The following is a 17,075-nucleotide window of genomic DNA, read 5'->3' as shown; positions in this document are numbered from 1 at the left end:
AATTACTGCTATAGCCTTACAGCATCTTGGCATAGCAGAAACAACTTAAAAAAAACACTTTCTGACCTCAGATAAAACCATCTTATCACAAGCAACCAGCTATACTAGAAGCACTGGGACTCAGCATTCCCTGCACTCCATGCTACAGGAAGTCACATGACACCAGTAAGCTGGGTTCCCCTTCCTGGCATGGTTCACATTGCGGTCAGTCACCCGGGTGGTGAGGAGGACGGAGTGAGGGTCGGGATCTAAATGATAGGACATCCTGGCGTGTCAGAGGATTTCCACGTCAACCCCATGCCAGGCTATGTGCAGCACAGCGACGATGAAAAGGAACAATTTAGTTGTTATGAGTAACACACATTTATCATTTTCTGTATTAAAAGGATATAATTTGGATCTTTGGAACTACATCTCATCTGACATACAAGCTACACCTGTGTGCACAGTTTCTGTACTTTATGAACACATCATGCAAACAGACAGAACAGAAGTGTAATTAGTATTATACAGCAAAGTGATGCATTACAGGTCACCGGTACTTAAAGGAATATGGGAGACAGTTATTGATGTCTTCCTTCAGAAAGCCAGTGACTCGTGTAATATCTCAAGGAATAATAAATAACCAAGGTAAAGAGAAAAAGTACATATAGTTGAAATGTCATACAGGTCATTCGAACAGCCCGATCCCCTTGCTGGCACTAGAAATATCAAAGATAGAAAAGTGGAACTCGCAGAAAACCGTCATGTGGAGAGGAGGCGACTTCTTCAGAAAATCCCAGCAACTTGTGCAATGTCACTACCGACCCACATCCATCTAATGAGTTAGGCAAGGTTCACACTGCTGGGACACGATTTGGATCCAACTTTTAGTGAGATTATGTAGCGCTACTTGAATGCAACTTTGGAATTTGGTGGAATTGCACCAAAGTAGTACAGGGACCTTTTCCAAAACCACTGTGTGCCGAGTCCCACTAGTGAGAACCAGGCCTTTGATTTCAAGCTAATGGACTGCAAGGAAGACTATGCAGTGGGGTTCGTTTACTAAAACTGTAGTATGCAAAATCAGGTGCAGCTCTGCAAAGAAACCAATTAGCTTCCATTTTTTTTCCATCAAAGCTTAGTGTTACTAACGGCATTTATTAAAATAATAAACATGTTATATTTACCTGCTGCTCTGTGCAGTGGTATTGATCAGAGCGGCCCAGATCCTCTTCTTCACAGATCCCCAGCGGCAATCTTGGCTCCTCCTCTTCTTCGGGACTACCATAGCCAGCCGTTGGCCTTGGGCAGAGGTAGTTCCCCGTGCTCCCGACCTGTGTGTCTATGGAGCTGAGCTCCACAGACTTACACAGTGGGACTTAGGCCCGCCACCCATTTCCTCTTCACTGCATTTGATTGACAGCAGCAATAGCCAATGGCTACTGCTTCTGCTCGAATGCTGTGTAAAGAGGGGAAAATAGATGCAGCCGTGCATAGTGCTGATCTCTTCTCCCCTCTATTCCCGTTCACACAGGGGAAGCGGGCACAGAGAAGCTGAAAAAGTTTTTTGCATTAAGGTAAAAAATGTTTTTTAGGTTTAGCCTAGGTACACGCTGACTGTGGAATTGAAATTGTTCAAGTTCAGGGTGGATGTGGTGTGGCTCTTGTTCTGGGTGGATGTCATATGACGGCTTCCCAGAACGACCACTCTCGCACGCAGTGGAGCCGTGTTGCTAGGACACGGCGCAACCCCGATCTCTGTAAAGAGCCACGGCTCGTTAACCATGTGATCGGCTGTGTTCAATCACAGCCGGTCACATGTAAACACGGAGATACCATAATCTGCACTCCTCACCTCACATAGTGTGAGGACAGCCTATCAGCGGCATCTCCTCACAGAGGACATTTAGGGATGTAATCAGAGGACTGATTACAATTAAATGTATACCAGTGCCAGAAATATGTGCCCACCACTGCCAGCACTCAGTGTCCATCTTTGCTCACAAGTGCCAGAAATCAGTGCCCACAAGTGATGCCAGTCAGTGCTGGCTGTCAGTACTGTCCATCAATGCTCAACACTGCTGTCCATCCATCAGTGCAGCATATTAGTGCCTCATCAATGCTAACTCATCAGTGCCCCTAAGTGCCACTTTATCAGTGCAGCTTATCAGTGCCCATCAGTGAAGGAGAAAAATTACTTATTTACAAAATTTACTGTCAGAAACAAAGAAAAACTTTTTTTTTTCAAAAATTTTTTTTTTTTTTTTTTTTAGAAAAAAATAAACCCAGAAGTGATTAAATACCACCAAAAGAAAGCTCTATTTGTGTGAAGAAAATGATAAAAATTTCACATGGTTACAGTGTAGCATGACTGCGCAATTGTCATTCAAAATGTGACAGCACTGAAAGCTGAAAAATGGCCTGGGCAAGAAGGGGGTATAAGTGCCCTGTATTGAGGTGGTTAAGGTTTGACAGGTTGGGCATCTTATTTACTTGCCACAAGTTTCTCTTTTTTTGCAAAAGTGTCTTGCATGCATTCTAAAAGTGGCGCAAAGTGTGCCAAATTCATGTACGTCAAAAGTTGGTCTTAATTGGTTCCACTTTCATAAGATACAAACTTGTCTGTATTTTGAATTTGGCACCGGTGCTGCGCCACAATGTAAAAGTGGAGCAAATTAAAACTACATTAGTTTGGCACACAAGTTGCTGTCAGAACCAAAACTGTTGCATATTTTTTTGAATTAGGTGCAAAAAAATTAATTTGGTAAACCTTTGCGCCTTTGAGGGTTTTAACTGTCCTTCAAGCCTAAAATATGCACTTTATAGGATAAGTTCACCTATAGTAACAGGTTATACCCATATTTAGGGTATAACATGTTACTAACTGAGCAGCCCCCAAAGCACCCCGCCACCCCATTCCCCGTTGTGACACTGGGCCGGGGATCCTTTCCCTGTATCTGCTGTCACTTTTTTTTAAAACTGCAGCAGTGCGGGGCTCCACCCACCTGGCCATGTCATTCATTCAGAGAGTTCTGTGAATTGGAGTCGGGATCAACCGATATAGTTTTTTCGGTGCCAATACGATATCAATATTTTCGGTTACCTCTCAGTCCGATATTCTTTACATTTAAAAAATAAATAAAAATAAAATGTATCACTGTTAATGCTGTCACAAGGAATGTAAACGTACCTTGTGACAGTAATAGGCAGTGACAGGTATTCTTTATGGAGAGATCTGGGGTCTACACTTGAAAGTATTCAAAACATCAAGATCAGCGTTTCTGAATACTTTATATTTTTTTAAAACTGCCACCTTTAAGATGCCAGTAATTTGGGAAGCCCCCTGCCGCTGCTTGTAATAAAAGCTGCATCGGTTATTACAAAAAAAGCTGACCGTCCGCTCTAAAGAACAGTACCAGTGTTATGCAATCAGCTGCATGAATCACCCCGGTAAAACCCCTTGAAGCAATATCGGTAATAGTGGGTATGTTTGTGCCTGATACCGATACTTAAGAAAAGGTGAATATCAGACGCCGATAATCCGTCGATCCCTAAATGGGAGACCTATGACTACAGTCAGTCATTTCGGCTAACAGCCTGTAGATGTCAACCAACTACCAAGGTGCAGATGAGCACTCTTGGTAGTTCATCGAACCTTCCAGTCATTCAAAGTCAGCCTGCCTGTACGAGGTACAGCAGACGGCTACACTGACAGTCTGCAGGAGCCTGATTTTGCACTTGTGATCTGCTGATAAAAAAAAAAAAAAGTGCATTTAAGGGTGAATGTAACCTTTAACATGTGTGCTACAAACGAAAGAATGACTCAGGGACTGAAGTAGTTCCATTAAATAAAAAATAGTTTGGGCTATACAAGCTCTTTAAAGAGGAAGTAAACGCTCCCACTCTGATGCTTCTTTTCATTAAGTCCATTATAATAAGCAATTATCAAACTACAGCCACTGTAATCCAGCCCAAATCGCATATTACTTACTGCTTAAAGAAACGTTAAAAAAATTGTTTCCAGGGGTTAGGCAGCGCCATCTTAAGTATTGTTTTCTGACTCCACAGTGGAGTGTATTTCCGCCCTTACATTGAGCACTTCCTGTACTGTTAACCAAGCCTCCTTCTCAATCCAACGTTTCTATGGCAAACCTGCTTCCTGTTCATAGCCGAGTTGTTTTATTTCATAGTATTTACTTGTGCCGATTATCTAGTGTTTGCCTGTGTCAGTCTTGTCAGCTTCAGCTGATAAGACTGCAGTAATGCTGTCCCATGCCCCACACTGCATGTGATGTCATATGGTCACATGGGGTGTAGGAAGAAGCTCTGACTGATTCTGCAGTCTCCTGGGATTTCAGTTTTGTGTGCTGTAGGAAGTCCTGATAATAGATAGACAAAGTACACAGAGTGTGTCGTAAATCAGGGGAGACCTGGGCATGCTCAGTGACGTCATTCTAAAGAACAAAAAGGATTACAATACTAAGCAACTAAGGAGATATCTACAAGCAGTGTTCATTATGTTTTTTTATGCCGATTTACATGGGACAAAGTTGTGGGGGAGGGTTTACAACCACTTTCATCAGTACATTTAGCTATAGAGGTTTATACATCAAAATATAAAGAGGAAAAAAACTATAAAGAAGGTATATTGTGGATGAAAGAGGGACTGTATGCCAGGATGTGGATAAGGCATGCTGGGATTTGCGGTGCTGCAATAGTGAAAGATCTGCTAGCTGCCAACCACTGACCAGGTTGCTGTTTGCAGTAAGCGCCATCCTTCTTTTGGGTCCCTCCAGTAGCACCCAGCCTTGTTTTCCAAAAGTATCCAACCATCTGCCGATTAATCTTCAGTCATCAACTGCAAAGTGTCTGCTGTTCTTTGATCATCATTCCCAGATCAGCTCCATTTTACTGGAAAGAGCATTACACACAGAAATGTGATTTGAAAGTGTTTGACAACCGTTTCGCAATTATAACAAATGATATCACCCACACAGCAAACAGAGTAGGTTTACAGAACGCCATCTGAAAGAAGAACTGTCAAAGATACCCCAAAGAAACCAACCAGATGAAACATACTGCATTAGAAAATGACAAAGTTGTAACAAATCTGATTGGTTGCTGTGACACAACACAGAGCGTTATTACTCCAAAGAATTATTGTAAAAGAACTCTTCTACGTTTCTAAACATTTTATACAAACTCATACACCTCAGATCACATATATACTATAATGCAGCCTTTGTGCTGCAGACATAATATTAATACTAGCTTTATTTTATTCCTGGAGCCAAATGTTTACAACAAAAACAAAGCAAACTTTAAAAATGCAAACAATAGAGAAGCCTGTGAGAGGGAAGGCTGGAGGGGAAGTTATCTGAAGCTCCCATGAAACATTTCCTGGAAAAATCTAAAAGGAAAATTCTGCCACCAGGAAGCTGGTGAAAGGAGAATGAAGGCGTCAAGGACCAGCGAAGGGTTCTTCTGGTGTATCAGCCTTGGGACAGACAATGGGACAGCCTTGAGAGTTACAATAAAATGGCATTCACCAAGAATTACACGTCTAGGTTAAACAACATTTCCATTTAAAGGGGCATCAAAAGAGAACACATCTCAATGACAGTTCCACCTCCACATTATACTTACAGATGTTCCTGTGAGCTCCAAACAGGAGGAGCTTCTGGTTTCACAAACGGAAACATCTGAGGACAACATAACTTTCAGTTTTCATAGCTGCCAAATTTTTGCTAACAAACAGGCACACCCGGAATGTGGGCGGTAAATGGAGGAAAGTAGGACAGAGTAAAAACTCAGGTGGAGAATGCAATTCACCATTCATGTTAATATTATTGTGAGTCACCCAGTCAGGTGAAGAGCTTCAGGAATAAATAATAGCAGACCAACAGAACTCCTCCCGACTTCCTGGGATATAAATGTTCTGCTCCAAACTTTACAGACAAGCCCTTGTTTCACCTCTATAGATCCACATAACCTGCTTCTAGTGCTTAAGAGCCCATTTCACACCTGTGCAAATTGCCGTGCGACTTTAGACATGACAAGTCGCATCCCATTGTCTCCAATGGTAACGTTGTAGATCAGTGCGATTTAACCACTTGCCTAATGTGCACTTTCATCCCCCCTTCCTGCCCAATTTTCAGCGCGGTCACAATTTCAATGACATTTGCGCGGTCATTCAACAATGTACCCACATGAAAATTTTATAATTTTTTTTTTCACAAAAATAGAGCTTTCTTTTGGTGGTATTTATTCACCACTGTATCTTTTTATTTTTTTTGTTAAACAAAAAAGACCAAAAATTTTGAAAAAAATAAAAAACACGCAAGTTTTTCTTAGTTTCTGTTATAACATTTTGCAAACAGGTAATTTTTCTGCTTCACTGATGTGCACTGATGAGGATGCACTGATGGGCACTGGTTGGCAGCAATGATCACCAGGACACCGATGATCAGTGTAGATGTCCCCTTTCACACTTGCCAATTACCGGCTCCCCTCATGCTGTCACATCGCAAGGAAAGGAATGCTAATAACTGCCAAGTATGTTTACATCATGATCAGATGTGATTGGACACAGCTGATCACATGGTAAAGGGCTGCTGTGATTGGCCCTTTAGTCTAATCTGTGATCACTGCGTCTGAATGACACAGTGATCACAGAGTGCGTACCGCAGCAGGCACGATTCTGGGAGGATGTCAATAGACGCCCTCCCAGGACTGGACGACTGCACTTTGGCAATAGGGCAGTCAACAAGTGGGTAAAGTTATAGTGATTTTAAAAAGGTGCCTGCACTACTTTGGTGTGACTTTTGATGCGACTTGAGTCGCAGTGGAAATTGTGCGACTTTGGAGACGTGCTAATGTGAACGGAGCCTAAGAAGCCAACAGGTTTGCAATTAAAAATCTCAGTTGCAGCACTTCTTGCACAATTCACAAAGTGATTGTAAAAAAACCTGTTCAGTTTAAAATAGAAATGAAATCCAGCATAAAAGCTGGGGGCTGGGGTGCCAGGAAAAGTCTGATTATTGGAGGAGAGCAGGCCGAGTTCCCTGCACAGTTAGAGAACTCACCATGATGTGTTCTCCTGCCTAGTGTGGTCAGTTTTTAATAGGAAAGCAGAAGGACTGGCAGGAACACCAGGTATTTCGCACAAAGGAAGAAATACAAAGAGAGCAGGATACTTTTTCATACAAGTACATGGTACAGCAGCCACATATCAGGAATGTGAGATGTTGAGTTTACATACTCTTCAAAGACCTGTTTAAAAAGCTGGGAAAACAGTCACAAAATTGCACTGGTCTATACTGACAAATCAGGTTTCATTTTTTTTTTTTTTACTGGTCACTAGAGCTGCACAATTAATCGTCAAGAATCCTTATTGTGATCTTGACTAAGGCCTCTTTCACATGACCTATCCGTTCAGGTTCGCCTGTCAGTTTTTTAGGCGGACCTGAACAGATGCTCCATTGACCTCTATGGAGTGTCAGATGTGAGCGGTGACGTGTCCGCTGACATCCAACCCACTCCGATCCGAAAAACCTACTTTTCCATCCGTCTGCGGATCGGAGGACGACGGACTCTGCGGTCCATCGTCATCTGATCTCCCATAGGGGAGAGTGGCGCTCTGACAGGTCCGTCCTGCACAGTGTGCAGAGACGGACCTGTCATCTTCCTGCTCAGCGGGGATCGACAGAGCGATCCCCGCTGATCAAGCGGATGTCCACGGGGCGGATCATCACGGATCTGTCCCGTGTGAAAGAGCCTTCAAGTGTATCACAATTCTTTCTATGCAAAGAATTCTCTCCGCTCTACTAAAGCGACAGCCTTCAAAAGAAAGGAAGAGAAAAACCGGGCATTCCGCCAAGAATCAAAACATTCCTTATCAGTTGAACTTCAGTATAAACATTGTAACAATTTGTCAATGGAATACTTTGTGCGTAAATGAAAAAAGTTTAAACACTAAACCTTTTTCTGACATTTGTTGGTTTCAAGTTAAAATCATTTTTTTTTGCTAGAAAATTACTTGGAACCCCCAAACATTATATATATATATATATATATATATATATATATATATATATATATATATATATATATAGTTTTTTTAGTAGACACCCTAGAGCATAAAATGGTGGTTGTTGCAATATTTTATGTCGCACTGTATTTGCGCAGCGGTCTTTCAAATGCAATTTCTTTTTTAAATGACTTTAAGGAATAAAAAAAGAAAAAAAGAAACTAACCAGTAAAGTTAGCCCATTTGTTCTGTATAATGTGAAAGATTTTACATCGCAAGAATCGTGATCTTTTTATTCTAAGCAAAAAAATTGTGATTCACATTTTGGCCATCTTTATTCTCCATTTATTTTTGTAATTTCTATTTTTCTGGGCTTTGTTGTCCTTCAAGCGCCAGGATCAGGGCAAACATGGCCACCGCATCTCTCCACGCTCTGCGTGTGAGGAAGTGATGCGGCCGGTGTCTTTCGCCCTATTCCAAGATGGCGCGGGTATGGCCGAACTGCTTCTGCGTATGCTCGCGAGCGTTACTTCCACTGCCACGGCAGATTTAAAGTGGTTGTAAACCCACTTTTTGGGCTTCTATCTATAGGTAAGCCTAGAATAAGGCTTACTTATAGGTAGTGGAAATATCTCCTAAAGGTGTGCCATTTAGGAGATATTTCACTTGTAGTCTGCCGAAAAATTCCAACAGCACAAGAAACTAAACAAAGTGCTATTTTTTTCCCTAGCCTGTGCCGTTAAATCGCGGCTCCCATGCACAGGAGTGACATCACACAGCTCCGGCGAATCACAAAGCCGGAGTCTGCGGCCCAGAAAGAAGAGGGGCCAGAAGATGGACGCTGCCTACACAGGGGACACGGCTGGATTCTTGTGCAGGTAAGCGGCACATAATGGGCTAGTATGCAATGCTAGATCCTAAAGATAACGGCTGAAGATTTTTTTTTATTCTGCTTTATAAAACAGTGTTAGCGCTAATAATGGTAATCCTAAATCCTGCTTGCGGCTGTGTAGTGTACAAGGAAAGCCTCACTGATGCCAGATACTAGTGTCAAAGTTCTTTTGACTGAGTTCCAGCTATAGTTGTGGAATCCTCTTTTGAATCACTCTCCTACTCACCCCAGGTCCAATCATGAAAAGCCTTGCATTCAAGTCAAATGAGAGAGACTACCCTGGTCTATACACGGGATGTCTTGCATTGCAGCTGGACAGTGCCAGAAAAGCCAACACCACAAATCTTCTGTATTAATGAAACTATTCATTTTTAAACAGCAGCAAGCAGGACTATAATCATTAGAGGTAACTCCTTTGTGCAGATCAGAATTTAAAAAAATCCTGGAGTGCAGATTTATTATTTGGAGTCCAGGCAAATCTAAAAGAAATAAAAGTAGCTCTGTGTCTTGTTATTATTTCATCAAAAAAATGAAATAAAAAAAAGAAGAGGTTATTACGTGCAAGCAGTCTGAGAACCTGAATTTGACTTGGTATAAGCCTTCTGCAGTTCTTGTACAGCAAAGCTCAGCCTGGGAGAGGAAGAAGCAGCATAAAAAACAAAAACAAAAAAACAAGTCCGTTGTGCATGATGATGGGTGAAAAGAGAAGAGTGACAGAAGGACACGCTCCTCATTCTCCTGCTTCTCTCATCCACTGTCCTGTTACAGACTAGGGGAGGGACAAGACATGCAATTGTTACTTAACTGCAGCAAAGTGAAATCAAGTCTCCTGCTCTACCAGGCATGGCTGTGCTGTGTGGCAGAGCTGTCTAATTCCCAGGACTGGATGGACAGAAATGCAAACACTCACACGGGTACAAGAGCACCCTTATATACGCATTTATTTTGTAGTCATGGTTTCCCTATTTAGCAGCTGGCCTGTAGATCAGATTTAATAATTTTGAAATGAACATTTAATTACCACCCACACTCTAATTCTTCTTCAAAGTCTTTAATACATTTCACATGGTCTCCCTGAGAAATCGTGGAATACAGGCCTGAACTTACAAGAGCTGGAGCCTCCTGCCAAATATAAAAAGGAAACATAGGAGTTTCTACTACTCAAATTGGCAAGTTTATGGCGTTGAATAAAACTCAAAATGTCTCTTTATCGAGTGAGATCTGCTTTGGCCCAATCATCTCCCATTCTACTAAGCATTAAAGCAGTGGTAAAGTCTTATAATAAAAAGTTTTATACCTGCAAGGCAATCATAACGTGCTATTACCCATACTAGCACATTAGGAAAGACTTACTTTGTGATTGTAATGTCTTTTTTTTTTTCTTAAAAATAAACATGTTTTATTTACCTGCTCTGTGTAATGGTTTTTCGCAGAGCAGCCCGGATCCTCCTCTTCTTGGGTCCCTCACTCCTGACAAGTGCCCTCCACAGAAAGCAGCTTGCTCTGGGGGCACCCGAGCCGAGCAGCAGCTCTGTGCGTCCATTCAGACATGCAGGCCTGACTAGGCCCCGCCTCCTCTCTCTCATTGGCTCACTGACTTTGATTGACAGCAGCGGCCCCAATGGCGCTCCGCTGCTGTCTAAGCCAATGAGGAGGAGAGTCCCGGGCAGCAGAGTCTCTCACGCAACATCGCTGCATAGAGAAGGGCTCAGGTAAACATTAGGAAGGCTGCTGCACACAGAAGGCTTTTTATCTTAATGCATAGAATTCTTTAAGATAAAATCCTGCCTTTACAATCCCTTTAAAACTAAGCCCTCCAGTGGCGCGTTGTCCTCACTGCTGAGGCTTCCATCTTCACCTGGTCCTCTTTCTGGGTTCAGGGACCCTGGCCGTCTGATTGGCTGAGCAGCAATGATGTCACTCTAGCGCATGAGTGCGGGAGTTCGTGGCCGTGGCGCACAGCTCTGAAGAAAAGCCATGGTACGCTGTCCCTTCAGAGCGCATGCACCGGTGAAGTCATCGGCTGCTACTTGCTAGAATATCTCCTAAATGGTTCATGATTAGGAGATAGTAACAGCAGTTCTCAAAATTGGAATCATTCCCACTTCGAAGCAGACAGTCTTCAGCCTCCCAGTGTTCTACAGACTGTCAGCAGCAGGGCTGGATGGTGCATACTTGTGCCTTCCTCCTGCACAGAGTTAAAATACACAGTGTGCATGAGGCCTTAGAAATTAATCTGGAAAGAGGAAAATACTAATATGTACACTGTTATTCTTAGGCTGGTGTGAAATGCTTATATTCAGAAAGTGAGTCTATGGGACTAAACTCACCTGAAGCCTTTTATTTTATAGGGTGTTAAAATTGACTTTATAAGGGGTGTTTTTATGTGGCGCTACCTAGGTAAATACTAATAAAGTAAAAAACTACCAAAATTAAATAAATACGATTGTAAATTAAATTATGTGAATCTATCCAACCTATCACAATAATGAAAAATATAATAATCAGGCTACTAAGCAGCAATAAAGTGCATAAATGTCAATTCCTCTAAATATTAAAGTGCATCAACAATAAGTCTTAATTATAAAAATTCATGCGACAGTGCAACTAGTGAGAACACACCTAGCATAATGCTGCCATGCTTCTATTATACTAAATAAATAACAAGTGCTTAAAAATCCAGAATTATGTCAAAGAAAATAATAAAAAATATTCATATACAAAAGTGGAAACATCCACGTTAACCGCAGATTGCATGCACCAGTGTTAAAAATAGTGCAAAATCCAGCAAAATAAACAATGAAAATTATATTCTGTGTGCATTAAATTCCAGTGCCCAGTGAAACATAGTGTAAACAGTCCACTCCAAACAATGTGCAGTTCGTTTAGCAATAATATCCGTGCAATGTGAGCAGTCAATATGTTGTTCCCTCTTCCCGCATACACGACTGATGCTAAGTGGTGCGATTTGAGCCCATTCAAAATGTATGGAATCATATCACACCGTACTGAATCGCATGTGAACTGAACTGGAATGCGGTGCGGTTCATAATGTGAACTGAGACTGAAAATGTTATTTTGCATATACTGACTCTTTAGAACAGACGGAAACCCCCGCTGACAGGCTTTTTAAGACTGTATGGTAAATTTTTGCACACTGGCACGATTCTGCAGTAGAACGCACCAACTGTTCTGCGGATGCATGGTAGTCAAGTCACGCCAGTCCAGCCAATGGCTGAAGATTCCAAACTCAGAAGACTGAAGAGGGAACTGACGGTGATGGAGGGGATCGCTTACTAGGCAAGTATGCCATAATGTGCAAATGGGCTGTGCATGTGTACATTATAGCAAAAAGCACCTAAATCAGTGTACATCCAAGAGATATTTTCCCCATGGTGACAGTCACAGAGTTTCTATTGTTTGAGTTTATAATAAACAGAAGGATACAAGCACATAGAAGCTGGTTTTACAGCTACGTCTGCATGTACATCAAATGAGCCAACATTGGCCGAGTCTCTAAGCTCCACACGGCACTATTTTTTACTTTAGCAAGTATCCTCAGGATACAATTATGATACAACACACACACTGAAGGGCGAATCCCTGTGACCTTGGATGGCTATAGGGACTGGCAAATTTTATGTGTTCTCCTAAAAAAAAGCCCAACTGTGATTTAGGGGTTCACCCCTCTACTCTCAACCAAAACAAACATTTTGAGCACATATACCTAGATTTGAGAATTCTTCTGGCCAATCACATGACTTCCTGTTCTCCTCCAGCATCACTGGTGGCCGGTCCTCGACATCGGAGAGCCACTCATTGGGATGTGTCTATGACAGACCGGGCTTAAAGGAAGAAGACCGTCAGACCCTGAATGTCATTCAGTACAGAAGACAACAGGAGGAGGAGGAGGAGGATGCAGAGGGCAGCACTAGAGTTTGGAAAGGGAGAGTAGAAAAATTTAAAGCAATACTCCTATTTTATTTGTTTTTTTCAAAATTTTCTCTTGTCTTCCCTTAAAAAAAATAAACAAACACACAGGTGCTTTACCTGCTCTCTCAACCCCCCCCCCCACACACACAGAGACGCTCCTCAATACCCAATTGAGAAAATAAATCATTACACACCAAACCACTGTCTACGATCATCTAACAAAAATCTCCTCCACGTTCCCAAAGCACGGTACAAATCGAAGGGGGATCGGAGATTCGCTGTCCAAGGACCTCGGCTATGGAACGCTCTACCAATCAACATCCGCCAGGAAGAAAACCAACAGGCCTTTAGGAAAAAACTCAAGACCTTCCTCTTCTAGTTGATGATAACTAAGCTCTTCACAGCGCCTTGAGGCAATTCAGTTCACGTTGTGCGCTTTACAAATATTTTCATTCATTCATTCAGGGCAGTAATCACCACCAAAGCTCTAAAAGAAGAGTAAGCACCCAGCTTGTCACATGACCGTGTAGAACAAGGTTTCTCAGCTCCAGTCCTCAAGTACTCCTAACAGGTCATGTTTTCAGGATTTCCCTCAGATGAAACAACTGTGGTAATTACTAAGGCAGTGAAACTGATCAAATCACCTGTGCAAAATAATGGATAGCCTGAAAACATGACCTGTTGGGAGTACTAGAGGACTGGAGTGGAGAAACATTGGTGTAAAAGACCACTAAATGAAGGGTTCGTTAGAGATACAGCAATAGCAGCTTCAGTATTTCTCTCAGTACAGGTTTCCTTTATGTGTCTAGCATTTTTTTTTCGCTCTGATAGGCGGCAAATCGGTAAAGAACAATCACTGATACCAAAGCACGCATAGCTTGTAAAAGTAATACGCAAATACAGCTGTCCTATCTGCCCATGAAGAAAATCAACAAGAATGGAGCACAAAGGTAACGGCACTCTGTGAGAATATTGTTTAAGTTAAAATAACAACGCATACTCATATTTACTATACATTTCCTAGAGCAAGAGATATCCTGCGCCATGGATAAACAATTCTCACATAGATGGGGTCTCAGATTCTCCTGCCTCCAGGGACATTGTTTGCTCGAAATCTGTACATTCTTTCCATGTTTGATTGACTCTCCTCTGACTGCCCTAGATTCCTCAAACAATCCAAAAACATGCTGTCATTTTTAGGCGTCATACAAATGAATATTTTACATACATTTTTCACATTGCTACATATATGTTACAATGATCATCGCAGCTTAAAGCGGGAGTCCGCCGGGACTCCGCGTTTTTTTTTTTTTTTTAAGTCAGCAGCTACAAATACTGCAGCTGCTGACTTTTAAAATAGTGACAATTACCTGTCCAGCGCGCCCGCGATGTCGGCACCCGAAGCCGATCTCTAGATCGACACTCGAGTGCTGCCGCCGCCATCTTTGGTATAGGAATCAGGAAATGGAGCCTTTCGGCTTCATTTCCCGGTTCCCTACTGCGCATGCGCGAGCCGCGCTGCGCAATGAGGATGGTCCCCGCTGCCTCTGGGATCTGTGTGTTTCCCAGCAGGCAGCGGGGCACTTGCGGAAGGGGGCGGGCACTTGCGGAAAGGGGCGTAATGTACGCCCCTTTCCGCAGAGAGCTAGCCCGGAAGTGGGTGCAGTTACCTGGATTATCCAGGTAACTGCACCCCCCCTCCCCCCTGAAAGGTGCCAATTGTGGCACCGGAGGGGGGGAGGAATCCGATGAGCGTAAGGTCCATTTTAGGGTGGACCTCCGCTTTAATATATCCTCTCACTTTTTATATAGGTTTATCTACAGTATCATTTTAAAATGAAAATAGAGTAATGCCACTTAGGCTTGGATTGCACACCTACATACACTCCTAGTACCTGGATGATACCTCTTTAGGCAACATGGAGGATCTCAAAACATGCAAAGAAAAAATTATATAAGCTGCATCCACTATGATCCCGCAGTGTGCCTCCTCCATAACACATCTTGGCCTATACAAGATGAAGTATATTACCACATCTTCAAGCCCTAATCCAGCACCAGTCACCAACCATTCATGAATATATATATAGGGGCAATACCATTCTGGAGGCTGAGCACAGGTGCTTCTCTCAGAGGGACAAATATGACAAATTGTATAAGATCTGGGCATCCTGGATACACCATTAAAGCAAAAATACCTTAATACCCACCCAACCAGCCTTGATCAAAGAACAACTCTAGGCATATAACCTCTACATCAGCCTTTCTCAACCTTTTTAACACAGAGGAACCCTTGAAATAATTCTCCGGTCTCGAGGAACCCCTGCTAAAAATTAGAGATCTACAACTCATGATACATTAGTGTGACGGTCAGTGGGAAGAATGGTCCTTACATTTGTGGTCATTGGGAAGAATTACCTCCTTACAAATAGCTAAAAAGATCAATGGTGTTAGTGGAAACTTATCTAAGAGGCAGAAATTGCCCAATGCTGAAGGAAGCCCTAGCAACCCCTAGGGGTTCCATGGAACCCTGGTTGAGAATCACTGCTCTACATCACATTCTCAACCAAGCCTATAGTTCCTTAAGAGTTTACTAGGGCATACTTCCCACTGAAACCAAATTATTTAATTTTAGCTAGTGTTCCCCGAGCCCTGACATTTTTTTTAAGAGTTCTTCAGGGGTAAAAAGGTTGTGAAAGATTGAGTAAGGCTTCATTAGACATTCTTACTGAAAATGATCACCTCCCTCTTTTCTTCTTAACCTGATCAGCCCATTTACTACTCTCCTTGGAAGTCCATCGTTTGATGGTGGTCAACCTCCCTCCACACCCTCTCATCCGTTTGTACCTTTTTTTATATGTAATAATAATTATTAAAGTTTTGTAGTGAAATAAACACTTTTCCACATAATCTTACATGTCGAGAGTTTCTCAATTCTTCAATATACAGGACATAATTCAATCAATCAGTTGAAATCCCATGGAAACCTGGTTTACACTTAGAATATTAATGACATTTCTTAAATCACTCACCCCAGCAGAAGAAACCCCCCAAAAAAATAGGATTTTAAAATAGCTTACCTGTAAAAATCCTTTTCTTTGATGTACATCAGGGGACACAGAGCCATAGTAATAACTATGGGGGTTATATCGGCGTATCAGGTGCTGGACACTGGCACGCCCCTTAAGGCGTGAACTTCCCCCATATAACCCCTCCCATTACTAGGAGCAATCAAAGTGTATAAGAAGAAGAAGGGAGGGACCTCTGTGTCCCCTGATGTACATCAAACAAAAGGATTTTACAGGTAAGCCGTTTTAAAAATCCTATTTTCATTTCTTACATCAGGGGGCACAGAGCCATATTAATAACTATGTGGGATGTCCCATAGCAATGGCAACTGAAGGGGGGGGGGGGGGGGGGAGACAGAATAAAGGAAACAGGAGGCCAGAGGACTCATACTACAGCCTGCAGTGTATGCTGTGCCCAGAGGCAATATCCTCATGACCTTTAATATCGATTTGATCAAATCGGATAAACGTCTGCACCGAAGACCAATTTGCAGTCTTACAGATCTGAGCCATAGAGGCCTGATGATGCACCACCCAAGAGGCACTAATCACCCTGGATGTGTGTGTTCTTAATATGACAAGGAAGAATTTTCTTCTTTAAGCTGAAGCTTGATCAATCATTTGACAAACCCATTTGGAAAATAGTGGATCTTGACGCTGCCTGTCCATATCTTAGACCCTCTGGCAGTACAAACAAAACCTGTGTTTTGCGAACCTGAGCGGTCGCCTTTAAATAGGTTCTGATCACTCTTACTACATCAAGACACGGTAGTGCTTTCTCTTCCCCAGATTAAGGCTTCTAGGGAGAAAGAGGTAAGAATATCATCTTGGTTTAAAAAAAAACCTGTTACCACTTTTGGTAAAAATTCAGGATGAGGACATCAAACCACCTCATCCTTATGCATGATGCAATATGGCTCTTACAAGACAGAGACGTTAGTTCCAATACTCTTCTAGCAGAAGAAATGGCAAGCAAAAAAGATTATCTTTCTTGTCAAAGAACCAAGAGAATATCTCGTAAGGTTCAAACGGCTGATTCAGCAACGCCGAAAAGACCAATTTTAAATCCTTAGGATTTAAAGGTGCCTTGATAGGGGGATAAACCGTGTTACCCCCTGAATAAGCTACGCACCAAGAAAGCAAGAGGCCATAGGAAAAGACATCGACATGG

The 17,075-nt window shown here is 42.3% G+C and overlaps 1 protein-coding gene across 6 annotated transcripts in view; it reads right to left on the bottom strand.

The window, feature by feature from the left end:
- EPS15 (epidermal growth factor receptor pathway substrate 15) overlaps positions 1-17,075 on the bottom strand; it is a 215,068-nt gene that overhangs the window by 165,561 nt on the left and 32,432 nt on the right. The window contains exon 1 of one of the 6 annotated variants that reach the window (XM_077450258.1): positions 12,631-12,649. The exons of 4 other annotated variants lie outside the window; for them this stretch is intronic. Coding sequence is in view for 1 of the 2 variants with exons in the window: in XM_077450254.1 (XP_077306380.1) it covers positions 4,731-4,757 (27 nt within the window). In the remaining variant the exon portion in view is untranslated. Of the gene's footprint in view, positions 1-4,730; positions 4,870-12,630; positions 12,650-17,075 lie in introns of those variants that run through there. One more of the 6 variants, XM_077450254.1, reaches the window with a different exon arrangement.

Source organism: Lithobates pipiens, unplaced genomic scaffold, assembly GCF_037356315.1.
Source record: "Lithobates pipiens isolate NorthernLeopardFrog02 unplaced genomic scaffold, aLitPip1_a1.2 Scaffold_23, whole genome shotgun sequence".
NCBI classification, from domain to species: domain Eukaryota; kingdom Metazoa; phylum Chordata; class Amphibia; order Anura; family Ranidae; genus Lithobates; species Lithobates pipiens.
The sequence above is the reverse complement of the archived record's forward strand: the minus strand, read 5'-3'. Positions and strand labels throughout refer to the sequence as shown.